General features: G+C 38.0%; 1 protein-coding gene across 10 annotated transcripts in view; it reads left to right on the plus strand.

Moving 5' to 3' along the window:
• RAPGEF6 (Rap guanine nucleotide exchange factor 6) overlaps positions 1 to 16,321 on the plus strand; it is a 122,129-nt gene that overhangs the window by 71,385 nt on the left and 34,423 nt on the right. For all 10 annotated transcript variants that reach the window (XM_030229206.2, XM_030229207.2, XM_030229202.2 and 7 more), the window contains exons 7-15: positions 3,445 to 3,576; positions 9,710 to 9,893; positions 10,722 to 10,858; positions 11,359 to 11,517; positions 11,734 to 11,886; positions 12,359 to 12,523; positions 13,383 to 13,490; positions 13,812 to 14,015; positions 14,695 to 14,803. In XM_030229206.2, coding sequence (XP_030085066.1) covers positions 3,445 to 3,576; positions 9,710 to 9,893; positions 10,722 to 10,858; positions 11,359 to 11,517; positions 11,734 to 11,886; positions 12,359 to 12,523; positions 13,383 to 13,490; positions 13,812 to 14,015; positions 14,695 to 14,803 — 1,351 coding nt within the window. The remainder of the gene's footprint in view (positions 1 to 3,444; positions 3,577 to 9,709; positions 9,894 to 10,721; positions 10,859 to 11,358; positions 11,518 to 11,733; positions 11,887 to 12,358; positions 12,524 to 13,382; positions 13,491 to 13,811; positions 14,016 to 14,694; positions 14,804 to 16,321) is intronic.

Genomic DNA, 16,321 nt, shown 5'->3' on the forward strand with positions numbered 1-16,321 from the left:
TGGTACAGTTCTGAATTGCAGTGTGGCATTTCAACGGGGGGTTTGTTCCTAAATATCCCTTTGTTGGGAAAGGTCAGTCACAAGGATGTGCTGGCACTGATGCAGGGACAGGCTGTGCCAGCATGTCAGATGCACTCATATTACAATTCCAAATTATCCCTTCTTGTGAAAAAATGAAATTGTTGTGGTTTAAAGTAGCAACTAAGTAGTCTGTTGGAGTGTTTATCAGAATGTTGTGGATGTTTGTGGTTTTCCTGTCTGGGGGTGCTGGGGCACACAGTTAGCCAGAAGATACTGCAGATCTAAACATCTGCATCCAAAAGCATCTAATGTGGATATAGTTGGACATTGCTATGTGGACCTTGTTTCCCAACACAGGATTTTTAAGGATACTGATGCTCTTGTAACAAGAGTTTCTAAGTTTCAGAAGAAAAGTCACAGTCACCAGTAGTTAAGACAATTTTATATCACTTGAAGCAACTTCCCAGCCACAACCAGCAAGAGCTTCCTGTGTCCTCTGTCATGTTGGTACAGAAACTTCCTCTCTGTATCTTGCTGCCTGGTGAGCTCTGCAAGAAAGAACAATCACTTTGGGTAATAAAAATGACATACAAAAGACAGAAGCTGTGATTTATTTTGGGAGATCGTGTAGAGTGGCAAGCAGTACTTTAAAGGTCACTTGTCTCAAATAAACCTTATCTCTCTCTCAAATTTAAAGAGATATTGTGATGTTTCCTTGCATCTGACTTGCATTAAATGTCTTTTGCAAGAATATATTGCAAAGTCCAGCAGGACTTTGCATCATTCATTCCCATGTGCTTTATAGGTGATGGAAGTGAAGGGGAGTCCTGGCAGGGGGATTGAAGAGCAGTTTTGATTAATTAGTTGTTTAGAAATACTCCTTTGGGAAGGCTGGCAGTGCTTTGATCTTCAGTGGGTTTTTGTGAAAATGACACACAAAATATATGCACAACCTGTTTATTTGGAGAGCATGTCTTGTTCCATCAGTACTTAGAATTACAGAATCACAGAATGGTTTGTGTTGGGAGGGACCTAAAAGCTCATCTTGTCCCAAGCCCCTCCATGGGCAGGGACACCTTCCCCTAGACCAGGTGGAGCCCCTCTCCTCAATCTAGGTGTGGAAGACAGTGTTCATCACAACAATCTCAAAATCTCAAATAGATTAGAAAAGACAAACAGTATGTGGCAGTGCATTTGTGTGGATGCTGGGATGTCTTTGGGCCAGAACAGGCTTTAACAGCACCAGTTGTGGTTAAGAGCAGCACCTGCCATTGTTCTCCTGGGAAATCCTGCAGAATTGGTTCTACTCTTGGTGCTGCTCACTGTTTTACTGGAGCTGTTTTGAAGGTTTGAGAATCTGGATAGAAGGGAACTTAAATTAGATGCCCTGTGTTACCACAGTCAGCATTGGATGTGATCATGGACAAAAAGATTGAAGCTGAAGTCAGAGCTGTTTGTTGGAATAGGGAGGTTATAAAGGTGGGGACAGCCTGAAGAGTTTGCAGCAAACCTGTGGTCTTTAAGCTAGAGCCAGTGAATCTGTGTGGCCTGATTTGTTCTGTAATTTCCTAAAACTCCTGGATGTTACATCAGCTCTTCCCCAGTGCTGCTGGCCACTGGATTGAATTTTGTCATCTGAGTGCTTTGACCTTTTTGCTGTTCTCAAATCCTGAAAATAGGTATTTTCAGCCTGTGAAACTTTTTCATGGGGCTAAACATAGGCTTTAAAGTGTTGTGTTTCCTTTGTATTTAGATCAAGCTCACTGCAACTTAAGATCCCTAACCCTCATCTTCCCAACCTCCTTTCTTCCCCTCCTGCTTGAATGGGTTTTTTTGTGGGATTTTAGCAACCTTTTGCTTTTCAGACTTTTCTCCTTTTCATGTGACCATAGATCTGAATTTACAGGTTGGGTACTTTAGACTTCCTTTTGTTAGGAAAATACAAGGCTAGAATGAGGTAAAAATTAGCATAGTGAGGAAGAATAATGTTTTCTTTCATAGCCCACATGGGTGGTTGTGTTTGAGCAATAATTGCCAGTGAGGATGTCACTGGGAGTTGCAAGGGATGCAAGATCCCTCATGTTCCTTATCACAGTTTTGGTAGTAAAATTATGTTGCATTTGTCAGAGGGTCTCAACAATTTTTTCCCTGGGTGTGAGGAAGGTTTGGCAAGACCTCTGGTACCATCTGTGTTTTCAGAAAATATGTGAACTGGTGTTTGGTGAAGTACTTCTCTTGTGTGTTCTTCAGATAATGGACATGGAATTGTGATGGTAAACCAAAAGCTGTTTATCAGTTCTCTTAAGTTTAGTCAGTATTTATAAAGCTGATACCAGCTCAAGAGTATTTTCCATTATTGTCCTTTATTTTGTAGGACTGAGTATCTAGTAGCTGACATGATTGTGTGAAATTTGGTTTGTGTTACAGAAGAAATCTTAATTTTTATGACAACAGTTGATGTTGGAGTAGTTTTGGACTTTTTCTGCATCAGAACTTTTTTTTAAAAGAAATACTATATAACTTGTAAAATTTAAAAATTATAAAAGTACATAGAGAATTTATGATTCCTTGATACAATGTACTTTTCATATAGTTGAGTATAATTTTTTACAATTTGAAATATTAAATTTTAAATTTTTATATTTTAAAAATAAGTACATGTGACAAAAAATAAACAAGCAGCTGAATTAAAGGATTGTTTATTTGACAATATCCCTTACAGTTCTGAGTCTTCAAAAACTACTGCTGGGTTTTTTCAGTAGAAAGAATATGTTTGTGAACTTGAATAATGTACTCAAATTTAGATATCTGTGTGTTCATTTACAGATAGATGGATAAAATAGGGGTGCTGTTGTACATAGCTGTACCCAAAATGCATAATATTCTTTCTGTGTACTCATTTCTTTAAAGATAATTTAAAGCCCTTTACAGACCAAATGTTTTATTTGGATTACATTACTTTTTGTTCTACAGTGATATTTTCTAAAGGTTATTCCTGAACTAAGGTGCATAAATTGAACTTATAAGGAGGAATCCTGCTTCTTCATAATAGATTGCAATGTCAGCTAAGGTTAAATACTGTGTGCTGTGTGGCCAGCATCATGTATTTGTCATCTTGGGGTATGTCACTTAGCTGTAAATATCCAAGACCTTTTTTTTAATAGAAGGGTGCATTGATTTCCATCTGTTTTATGAAATGGGAAGTGTGATTGGGTCAGCTTAGTCTAAACTAGCTTTTTCTCAAAATGTATGTCAAGTTACAGGTTCAAATTCTGTTCGATTTTGATTCAATAAATCAGCAATTCATATACAAATTTAAATGTGTCACTAAAGTTTTTTGAAAAACTTTGTCTTCAAATCAAACTTACCCATCTTGTTTTCCTTTCTTTTTCCTGCCTTTCCCCAAATTCATGTTATTTCCAGCTTCCAGCTGACCTTACCAAGATGCATCTCACGGACAACCCTCATCCCCAGGTGACACACGTCCCCTCCAGCCAGTCAGGGTGCAGCATTGCCAGTGACTCTGGGAGCAGCAGCCTGTCTGATATTTATCAGGTGAGACTGCTTTGGTTTCATAGCTTTCCCTCCTTGATGTTAAAACTATTCCATAAACAGGAAGAGTGACCCTTTATCCAAAACTGGGATAAAACCCTCTTGATGCTTCCACCTATCCCCGTGCTGCCCATAGGGCTCATCACTCCCACAGGCACAGACATGCAACAAGCTGCTGCTTGGGAAGCTCCTTTTGTTGCTTTTCACATCTTTCTGTACCACCAAGTATGCTGTGGCTTTTAAAAGTAACATTTGTTGATTCATGGGATCATTTTCCTTTCTGAAATGGAACAAATCTCTCGAAATCAGCCTGGTGTTTCCAATACCATCCTTGATTATTTATATTTATTGCTAATAGCAGATGTTCAGTTCTGCAAACAAAAGTGTGCTAATAAACCCACTTTGCACTAATTGACTGTGGAAATTCTAGTGTGGCTTCCTGAGAGCAGAAGTTGGCTGAAAGCCAGAGATAGCTTCATTTGTTTACTGATAATACACTTAATAAGTTACCTGAATTGTGTCAAATCACAGAGCTCATTTCATGAGTATTAATGCTCCGGTTGATGAGGGGATTCAGCTTGGATTTGTATTGGTCAGTAGTTTCACAGCTTTTCCACTTCCAAGTTGCAGTCTGACCACACTACAGAGTATACAGCAGTTGTTGAGCATGGTGTAGGTGTAACTTGATTTTAGACACCTGTTCCTTTTCATTAGGTGCTTCCTGGATATTATTTCTGTGCTGGAAACAGATTAATGATACCTATTTACAGCAATGTATTGCTTAGGGAACTTGGAAAACAAGACATTAAAGCAAAAATTACTTTAGAACACTGGAAGTATCCCTGCATTTTTGTCCTATTTTATCTACAACCCCACTACTTTAGATTTGCTTGCTGCCAGCTAGACCAGGAGTAGCTGGCATCCCTGAGAATCTCTCCAAGATGCTTCATGAATTCTCTTATTTCTGAGAGGCTGTGCTGGAAGATGGTGTTTGGTATCTTGATTATTTTTAATCTTTTTCAAAACTACATTGGAATTGATGTTAGCTTAGGGTTAGGATGGAGAGAGTCCAAGAGCTTACAGCTCCACTAGGGCTGGAAAAAGCCTCCCTGGGAGATCATGGCAGGGCCACAGCATTGCTGCTGCCACATCTTGCTGACCTGTACCAGCCATGGTGATGGGGACAAGCTGCCATCAGGCCTGGAGTTAGGGCTGAGAGTGTCACAGATCCCACAGTTGCACAGACACTGGCACTTGAAAAGGCACTGCAAGGCCATAGCAGCAGGGTGCTTGAGTTGCCTGCCTGAGTAGTTTGGAGAGGTTGCTGTAAGTGAAAAGCACTTAAAATAGATTATTGATTACAAAGATATCACTCTAGCAATGATATCTTGTAATAAGTGAATAATCTTTTATCATGTGTGGGTAATTGCCTTGGATCTACTCATCCATAAATGACAAAAGAGCATGATTGCTAAAAAAATAAAAAATATATTAATAAAAGAAATGATGGAGTCACATATTTCTATGCACTGTAGCAAATAAACCATGGTGCTAGGTAATTTGTACACTAAGGAATAATTAATGTGAAAATGACTGCAGATTTTATATTCATTTTTAGGAGTTAGGGATTTTCAGGTAAGAATTTCCTTTTCAGTGACATTCACCTGTCTGGTTTTGCATCCTGAAGGAAATGAGGACATCTGTTAGAGAATTCCTGGCTGGCCAGGTTGATGCTGAGGCAGGTCACCACTGATGAGTGAGATCTTGCAAGATAATTCTACAGCCATGTATGATCAGAGCTACAGTGGCATTAACTATGAAAGATTGCATTAGAGAATCAAGCATTTGATAAGCTGTGGGTGAAGAGAGGACATGCTACAGACATGGCATGAGGGGGGAACATCCTCAACAACCCACAATGAATTTCTCCCCCTTAATTTTTTAGTGGATTTTTAGTATCTCATTCTCATATGCCTAATGTGCAAATACTGACCAGATAAAAGATGCATTTTATGTGCATTAATGTGCATAATCCATTTTATTTTATGGATTTTATTGCAGTAGCTGTAACAGTTAGTGTTGGAGAATTCTCTTATTATTTGTCACAAATCTATAAATGATCTCTAGATATTACTTAGTAATAGATAAATGTTGTGTAATAATGCCATTGCACAGTATTTAACACAGCATTATATTGCAGTAACACATCAATATAGACAGATTTTGAAATCACAAAAAAGAAAAGTTGTTTGCCCCAAATATTTGTCATAATATGAAGGTAGAGAATATCTTTGATACGTAATAAACTTACATTTTGAGTGTGATGTATTGACTCAATGATTGAAAGCATTTTTGGTACAGCAAAATAAGCTTTTCATAAAGTGTTTGGAAAATGATGCTTTACTTTTGCAGTCAACTTCCTATGTATCTTGCCAAGCTTCACCTGCTAAACTCTGTAGAAATATCATTAGTGTCACTAATATTCTGAATAATTTTGATTATTGTAGCCTTGAAATGACCTTTTGACTTAATGGTATCTTCACATTAATGTTTACAGTAAGAACACAAACTTCATTCGAGAATTGGAAAACATTATGAGAATGGTAGAACCAAAGAATGAAGCAATGTTTTATTAAGATATATAAAGATTTTCTCTTCATCTCTGTACAGTGCACTCATCAATAGTGTTCACAATGAGGTTTCACTTGTTCTGCTGCCTCTCAGTCCAGAGTAAAGCCCATTTCCAGTTAAACAGGAAATGATGAACGAAAGGCTTAAGCCGAGATCAGCAGAAGATTCCTGCCTGTAAGCTCTGCTCTGGAGACATTGTGTTAAATCCTGAGTTAATTGCAAGAAATGATGAAAATTTGTGGTTTTCTTTCCTTTCCTGTACTGTTGCTATTCCCTGTTGGAGATTTCAGTGTTTTGGTCTCTGAAACATGGACACCAAAATCTCAAAATGTGTGTGTTGTAAATTCCAGCTTCCTTGGAATACTGCAGAGCAGTTGTCTTTCTGTTGTGCTGCAGACTTTTTTAATTATAGAAATAGAAAAAGTAAGTTATTGTCTACAATTTTTCAAGTGACTTCTTTCTTGAAGGGGATTTTAAAATTTTTATTCTTTTTCTTTCAATCCCTTTCTGAAAGTATATTTAATTTCAGAACTATGGTCTTCAGCTGGAAGTAGGGGAAGCTGTTTGGTTTGCATACAGCACTTGAAATGCAGGCTGGTACAGCTGCTTTGACCTGTTAAGGGGTCCTCTGGGAAAAAGAATTCAACATTTTATGACACAGGGAAAACATCTTTCTTTGCCCTTTTATGGGACAGGGTCTAAGGTGCCCAGCCAGAGTCACACAGGGAATCCAGGTAGTCTCTCCAGATGTGGCTGGAGAGGGTCTCACCTCTGCTCTGAGAAGTGAGTTTCTTGTATCAATACCTGGCAATCATCTTCTCTTAGTGACCAGCCAGTTTGCATCAATTTTTTCCTGGCTGTTTATTTCTGTCAGTTCTCTGCCCTTTCACTTCTTTCAAAATCCTTCATTTATCTCTTTGGGAGTATGTACTCTTTGTGGGCAGCAACATCATTGTCCAGCAGTAATTCCAATTGTGGAAGGCTTCAGTATTGAAATAGATTACCTATAAAATATTTATCAAGGATGTATATTTCAGTAGATACCCTTATGTCACAGACCTGATTCTGGAAATCCATATTTGTGTGAGATTTGAGGATTGCAGTTTCAGGTTTCATTTTGTACATCAGTAGTTCATAAATGTTTGTGTTAGGATTGATTTTTATATTTGATAATGGAAACAGCTGGAGCATCGTGGTTGGGAAGAGCAGGTACTTTTGCAGATGGCTTTATGAGTGAAATCCTTCCTGTTCTTCCTGCACTGCCCTGCCAGCATTCTGTCACCCATCTGCACAGAATCTTGGAAACACACTTGGAGGACCTGCTCCTATTTCATAGTTTGATCAAAACATAACTTATTTATCAAGAAAGGAGCTGATTTGCCTATTTTCCTATGTAGAATATAAAAAAATTGGTAGAACCCGTAGCCTCAGTTTTTCTGGTTTAGCATGGGGGTATCAAAGTGAGGATTGGTGCTGCTGTTTGTCATAGCATGGAGAAGTTGGTATAAATTGTGGCTGTTTAGATGAAGAAATGCTAGAAAAGTCCTAGAATAAAATGCTGTACTGATCATGTGCTGCTGAGACTCTCCAAGTACAATTTGCACTTGGGCTTCATTCCAAAACTGTTAATGTGAGCTACAGAAGCCAATAAAGTGATGTAATGTAAAACAGATTTAACCCTCTCCATATTGTTACCCTCCTCTGAAAGAAATACATATTTTAAAATAGTTTAAGCTTTATTTATTAGGTTTGCTGGCTAATTACCAAAATGTGAACAAGCTCTAAGGTTATATCTAAACCCCAGGGTTTTTTTCTGGTGTAGGGTGACAGAGCTGTTCCTCTTTGCAGGTATTGGGGCTCACATCAGCATGGAGTGTGTAGGGAGATGGAGACAGTGCAGTCTGGTGTGATTAAATCACTTTAAATGAATATTGTTTTATGTGAAGCCATAAGAACAGGAGAGCAGTGACCAAGTAAGAACCTTCTGGTGAAAATGAAGCACAAGAAGAAAATGCATAGTGGAATCAGGGAGGTGTGTCCTGGGAGGAATATAGGAACACTCTGTAGGGTTGGGATCAGGAAGGGTAAGGCTCAGTTGGAGGGGGATTTGGCAAGGGGTGTGTCAAAAACCAGGTGCATTAGTCAAAAACACCAAACCTCCAAAAAACTAGACAGAATTGTGCTTCACTCCCCCAGTAAATAAGGCAGGAGAACTGATGACATGGAGAAGGCTGAGGCACTCAGCAGTTTTTGTCTCAGTTTTCACAAGTTGTTCTTCCCACATCTCTCCATGCCCTGGACATCAAGGCAGAGACTGGGGGGTCAAAGTCCTTCCCATGGGAAGAGAAGGTTGTGTTTGAGAGCACCTGAGGATCTGGACCAGTCCAGGGGACCCCAGGCAGTGCATGGCAGGGTCCTGAGGGACTTGGCTGGTGGGACTGTGCATGCACTCTCCATCTGGCAGTTGTGGCAGTCATGTGAAGCCCCCAGAGACTGGAGAGAAAAGGGATTAAGGCCTCAGGGATTCCTTATTGCACCCTGTCAGTACTTAAAGCAGATTTATTAGAAAGACTTTTTACCATGTGCTGTAGTGACAAGGACAAGAGGTAGATGTAACTTGGGTATAGAGAAGAAAATCTTGCCTGTGAGGGTTTTGAGACACTGGTACAGGTTGTCCAGAGAAGCTGTGCTCTGCTGGACAACCATTACAGTGTTCTAATTCATCCTTTATTTTGGATGTTTTGTGAACATGCAGGGTACTTGATGCCTTAGTTCAGTGTTTTTGTAAAATCTCAAGGATTTCTTCAAAGTGAAAGTGAGTGTTGTAAATCTGCTCATTTAAAAACAAACTCCATTTTCTGCAAGTTTCTATATAATTGCCTTATACTTTTCAGTGACACATCTTGTTGTTCAAATTCCTGAATTTAAACAGAAAAATGATTTGCATTCTGGCTTAAGCTTTAAAAAAAGTGATTGAGCAACTACTCTGTAGAAACTGAGAATCTGAAACTACTTTTTTTTCCCCTTCCATCTGTTTGGAAATTTATTTTCATGCCATTACATCATCTAAACTGTACATAAGGAATTAGTGCAAATGATTCCTATGTGATTCTGCTTTTTCTTGCTGGTATTTTGTTCTCTTTGACCATTGTCTTGTTTGTCTGCTCAGGGTGATGTCTATGTTGTCATCTATTGCTGACTGTAGAAATGTGTCCACAGGCATTGGGTAACCAATAATATTGCTAAACTATATTATTATTATTTTGTTAATACTATAGACTCAAATGAGGGAAAAAAGTCACAAGAAAGAGAATAAATGCTGTAAAATGAAAATCTAGTCAGTTTCAGCACAGCATGTTTTCCTCAGTGTTCAGAAAGGGAGCTGCTGGAGATTCTAGTTAGACTTGTTGGTCACAGAATTTAGTTTTTTTTAATTAGCTACCTCAGACCATAAATCATTGAACTGAGGCCATTGAACTCTGTCTGATTGTCATTTTCTTTGTAGGCTACAGAGAGTGAGATGGGAGATGTTGATTTGACGGGTCTTCCAGAAGCACCTGTAGACTCTGAAGATGAAGAGGAGGAGGAGGATGAAGATATTGACAGAACTTCTGATCCACTTCTAGGGCGAGATGTTGTCCGAGAGTGCCTTGAGAAAGAGCCTGCAGATAAAACCGATGATGACATTGGTGAGGAGGAAAAATACAGTACTAAAATTTACATAGGGCTCCTTCATATAACATCTGTAAGAGAAGCATAACCAAAAACTGTTTAATGAGTTAATGTTCAATGTGTATCTTAATAATGGAATGATGTCTCACTTTGCTCTTGATACTCTTAATTGAATGATGTCTTCTCGTGCTGTCTGAGTATTTGATCTGAGAATCCAAGTATTTTGAACAACAGCCTTTGTGATACTCAAGATGTGATGTTTTACAGTCATTGTATGCATTGATGTAATGGGAAATGTAGCAAGGTAATTCTGACTGCCTGAAAGTGTGGAACTAGTTATTAAATAGCAAAGAGAACATACTATTACTGAGTATAGTTATACTTAACTGTAAGCTGCAAAACAGTTAAAATGAAGTTAATTTACTGCAGTGTTTAACTAGAAATTGGCATGAATTTCAATAGCAAAATTTGCTTTCTGCTGTACTTCAGATTGTGTCTCTGAACACTGGAAAATCATTTCATGCTCCTGTCTAGCTTATAATTACTGTACCTAGGGGTATTTTTAATTTTTCTAAATGTTTGAAGCTGAAGTGCTTTTACTGTTAGCTAGACTGCTGTCCTGAGAGTCAGTCAGAACACCAGCAAGGCTGTGGAGCTGTGTTCTGGCTGTTGATGACAAAGTGCACACTGGGCTCTTTTTAGCCACAGGCACTAATGGGAAGTGCAACACCACTGAACAATTTTCAAATGAATTCAACTGAAGTTTAATATACTTGTGGAGAGTAAGGAATCTAAGGAAACCCTGGGCCTTGCAGTCATCATACCAATGTTTCCTTTGTCAACAGAGCAATTATTGGAATTCATGCATCAACTCCCTGCCTTTGCAAACATGACCATGTCTGTGAGGAGAGAACTGTGCTCAGTGATGATATTTGAAGTCGTGGAGCAAGCAGGAGCCATCATACTTGAAGACGGCCAGGAAGTAAGTCCCTGCTTCCAGAAGAGCTGTGGAATCAGTAGTCAGGCTCCCAGCATGGGTGCCCAGTCACTATCCTGAAATCTCTCTTTTACTTGGATCAAGACACCTGGAATGGCATTTGCTGTTCATCCCTCCAAGAAGGGGTGAGGTAGACTCATCTCTGGTAGTGACTAAATGGGCACCCAGGGAAAGAATGTTCATTCTCACTAAATGGTACAAATATACCATAGCATTTAGCCTACTTACTAAGAAAACAATCTATAGCAATCTATTCATCAGTATTTCTCCCTCCAGAATCAGTTCTGAAGTGAATGAAGAAAAGCATTCCTGTTTCAGTCTCCATCTCTTACATCTCACAGTGAAGGGCTGGTGAATTAAATGTTGCAGAGATGTGGTGATAACAAACTGGAGGCTACAACAATGAGCCTTTCTGAGATAAGAGCTTACAAAAGTTGTTGAATTAGCTCTTCACTTTTTAATTTTTTTTTTCTTTCTTTCTCTAGCTTGATTCTTGGTATGTTATTTTAAATGGCACAGTAGAAATCAGCTATCCTGATGGGAAGAGTGAGAGTCTCTGTATGGGAAATAGTTTTGGGATTACTCCCTCACTGGACAAGCAGTACATGAATGGAGTGGTCAGAACCAAAGTAGATGATTGTCAGGTAAGGTTACAATTCTATATAACTACCTCTTATTTTTAAGCATCTAATAAAAGAGAACAGATTGGAACAGGTACAGAGAAACCTACAAAGGTGCTCTGAGAGCTGGAGCCCCTCTGCTGTGCAGAGAGACTGGGAGGGTTGGAGTTGTTCAGCCTGGACATGGGGATACATTCATATTTTAGATACTTTAGTGACTGTTGTTCTCCTTGGGGACAGTTTGTGTGTATAGCCCAGCAAGACTACTGGAGGATTCTGAACCATGTGGAAAAAAACACTCACAAAGTGGAGGAAGAAGGGGAAATTGTGATGGTGAAGGAGCACAGGGAGCTGGATCGCAGTGGAACCAGAAAAGGACACATAGTTATCAAGGTACATTTCTTTCTATGCTTTCCATTAATCCATTAATCTTTTATTTATTAGTCAGTAAATTTGAATGTAGTCTACATGTTCAGTTTTCAGCTTTACTTCCATTTCCCCTTTAATAAAGTTGCATACATTGTAACCTGTTCAACACATACATTGAGTTATGTACTGGGAGCACCCTTTGGGATATGTATGACTTTTTTTTTTTGTAATCTGAAAGAAGAACTTAAACTGCTTACTAAAAATTAAAATTAAGAGAAGTTACTAATTGTTTTAGCCAGGTATTACCTTTGCAAAATGTGAGGGCTGAGAGAAGCAGGAGGATTTGATTTAAATATGTTGGTGCTTTTTCTCCTGAGTTGGCCATAACTGAACTTTCTGAAGGGATTACACTGGTCACATGGGTTTATGTTGAATTACTCTTTAGGGAGAGGTAGTGATGAGAGATATCAGCTATTTTTTGATTTGCTTTTTTAAGGCAACACCCGAGAGACTCATCATGCACTTAATAGAGGAACATTCTATTGTGGATCCAACCTACATCGAAGATTTTCTTCTAACATACAGAACATTTCTAACAAGTCCCTTGGAAGTTGGAAATAAACTCTTGGAATGGTTCACAGTGGACAGCCTCAGGGATAAGGTTGGTTGCAGTCTAAGAGACTAATATTTCTGGTGAAAATATATTTAAATTGATCCCTTTTTGTGTTGCTGATAAGCTAGGATAAATAAAACTAGGTTCCACTCTAACTGTGTGCACATTGATGAAAAACCTTGATAGTCTGGAACTTATGCCAGTTTGTTGCTTCTTAGCCAATGTTTTTATGTGTTCTGGCCTTGAGCTGAGGAAGTCCAACATACTGTCAAAACACTAAATGTTTTGTATAGGAAGTTGTGCAGGGTCTGCTGTGGTTACTGCTTCTCTTCTTACTTCTTTCCATGCTTTTAATTTTGCTAACTACTGGTTTTTAATAAAAGGAAAGGTAAAGAGAAATGTGTCATCAAACAAAAATGGTATCATTTTAGAAGAGAAACAGCTATAGGCTCAGACTGTTTTTATAATGAATGGTAGTGACTCTGTAGCACCTAGAGAAGCAATCTGAAGACTTTAATAAAATTTCTTTGAAGAAAGCTTTTTATTATCACAACTAGAACTTCCTTTAAAGAAATCATTAGGATGCTTTAAAAGGTAATTTTCCTGAACAGGAAGGCTTAGCTGAAGATGGATTTATGCACCAGTAGGTACTGGGTGATGTAGCCAGTATTTTTTAGGTATAAAAATACTCGGGTTTTTAAATTTTTCATTTGCTTCCACAAATAAAGGGAAAAAGAAGATGATTTCAAGTGTAAATGTCTTTTTCCTATCAGATACAGTAATCTGTTTTATGTTCTTCTGCCATGTCCAAGTATTCCTCTGTGTTTATAGATTAAAGCTTATAGGAGAAGAATCATAGGTACCTTTATATGTATATTTATATGCATAATTTACTTTGTTTTGACAGGTTACCAGAGTAGTGTTACTGTGGGTGAACAATCATTTTAATGACTTTGAAGGAGATCCTGCCATGACTCGATTCCTGGAAGAATTTGAAAAGAACTTGGAAGATACGGTAGGAGCAAAAAATAATAAGAGTCACATTTTCTAGTAGTACATATTTCAATTTTTAAGCATTACCAGTGCCTAACAGCTGTAGTCTCTAAGTGTAACAGTTAACAGGTGGCTTTTAACATGGGACATATTTGTTTTTAAGTATAAATTACATATAAAGGCCATATAAAGTAGTACCTGTGGCACTGACAAGTTATTTAGTAAGATCTGAAAATCTGGTATCAAAAATCTGTTTTCTGGCACTTGGGGTATTTTTCATAACTGTTTTTCCATTTCTGATAAAAGAAACATTGCACTGCATTTTGTGTCTTCTGTGTTACAGAAAATGAAAGGCCATCTCAGATTGCTGAATATTGCCTGTGCTGCCAAAGCAAAATGGAGACAAATCACCCTGCAAAAACCTTCCAGAGATTCTCCCCTGTTTTTCAGCCTTCTTGGAGGCAGTGACAAAGGGTTTGGTATTTTTGTAGAGACTGTGGAGATAGGCAGCAAAGCAGCAGAAGCTGGACTTAAGCGTGGTGATCAGGTAAAAACAATTAGGTTATTTTAAAATATTCAGCTTCACTCACCTCTTGGTTGTTCTCAACAGAAATGTTGTGCTGTTTATTAAAACCAAACCACTGGAAAGTAAGGGAGTGCCACAGCTCAGCTTCCATTTCTATCTGTTAAATGGGTTTCTATTAAATAGTTTTCAAAATATGTAAAATATTTAAATATTCCAAAAACTGAATGGGAAAAGAAACCAAGTTATGGTTATTTTTTGAAACTTTCTGATTGGAGATATGGTTACATTGAAACCATCAGATTGTTTTGGGGGATGGATTCTCCCCTGATGTGTTTGTTCCCAGGCAGGTGGGACAGTGGCAGGTCACACTCAGTGAAAATCCAGCTCTTGAAGTGATATCTGTGGCTCATGAGCCACCATTCCTGATTAATTGCAAGAATGTCATGTTATCATAGAAGATAAATTTATTTAAAGCATTATTCAAGTAAAAATGGCAGTTCTGACTTATTTACAGAATATAACTTCTCTGACATGATGAAAATAGTTATATTCCATGGAATGTTTTCATTCTGTAGCTGCTGTAAAGATTATATGGTAATTCATGGGAGGTTCTTACTGTGCCTCTATTATCACCTTTGTATTTGTAACTCTGTCAGATACCTATGTTCTCTTAATAGTCCCAATTTTTTATTTCTTAAAGATAATGGAAGTAAATGGACAGAATTTTGAGAACATTACCTTTGTGAAAGCTCTGGAAATCTTAAAGAATAACACACATCTCTCCATTACTGTAAAAACAAACATTTTTGGTGAGTAGACTTTATATATTATATATTTTTATGTGTGAGGGAAAAAACTCCACTTCTTCTGGCTTTATGAGTGCAACAGGGTTCCACCTTTTTTATTCCAAGTTGCTCTTGAGGTGAGAAGTTGTGCAGAAGTCCCCTCATTGTGCCTCTGTTTGCTTGGATAAGTTCTCATGTGCCAAGGGCTGCATGTTGAGTGGCACAGAGCCAGCACAGGCAGCTCTTCAACTCCCTGAGAAATCCTCAGATGACTGTTTAAGCTGATTTAGTGTCCCTTCATGCAATGGGGCTGAAACAAAGCCAGGGGATCTGGACCAAAATATTTTTGCCAAGAAACAGCAAAAATGTAAGACTGGGATTTTGTGAAACTTTTTTTAATGGCTGTAAGAATGAGAGGATAAATTACCTTTATAATTGAAAAGGGGTTATAAAAAGTGGTATGGCATATAAATGTTGGCTTTTAATTGTCATCATGAATATAAACACCTAAATACCTCTTTAAAATCTCAGTCAAACCATGTGTTCTTTTTCCATAATCTTGTTCAGGCAACAGAATGACAAGAGCTACAGAAAGGAGACTGTGCACAGGATAGCTCCTTCCTCCATTGTTGTATCCATGCCTTCTGATGGTTTTCTTCTCCTGTTTTCTTCTTCCAGTTACCTGCCCTTGCTCACTATTGATTTTCTTTTCATTATTATACTGTGTTGATCACTGTGCAGCTAAAAATTTTCAAGCCCTCAGCAGTTGCTTATTAGCATAATGCAAAAAAAGCTTGAAACAACCAGAGTCACCAGTGGTCCAGACTCATGTGAAATGACATGAAATGAAGCATCACTGTAACTGAGACAGGGATGGGTTGTTCATTTGTATCATAAATGTGAGCAACATGCACTTACAAGTGGGTTCTAATCTCCTCCAGCTAGCTGATACAATTTTGAGGTGATTTCTTTGATACATTTTAATTAATTAATATCTTGAAGCTTTTTTCAACAGTGATACTTACTATGCTGACTTTTTAATTGAGTGTTAAGTATCTGGTACTGACTATGAGCAATTCCTGTTGTTCTATTCAAATCTATACTGGGAAAGCTTGTAGCCTTAGCTTTTATTATACAACAGAAATGTGCCATTTAATTGGACTGTCTGTGCAGAAAGTTTTGGTTGCCTTCCTCATAAGGACAATCTGAGTAATTTGCATTGTTTTCAGCTTTGCATTTTTCCAGTATCACTGTATTTTCAATAGAAAATCCTGAATTTCTGACTTGAAAGGTTTTCAAAAGATTTTTAAAGGATCTTTAAAAAAGTAATTGATGTTGACAAGACAATTTGAACTTCTTTTTCACCTTATATATGTGGAAAGAAACAGAACAAAACCTCTATAATTTCCAAGGAAAATTGGAAAAAAAACCTCTATAATTTCTAGCTTTGAGAATGTCAGTGTGGGTTAGCTTAGTTTCATAAATGCAATAGGAAATCTGATGCAGCTTCTGTTCAGTAGTGTTAGTAGAGGCAAAGACAGT

The sequence above is a fragment of the Serinus canaria genome, chromosome 13, assembly GCF_022539315.1.
Source record: "Serinus canaria isolate serCan28SL12 chromosome 13, serCan2020, whole genome shotgun sequence".
NCBI lineage: Eukaryota > Metazoa > Chordata > Aves > Passeriformes > Fringillidae > Serinus > Serinus canaria.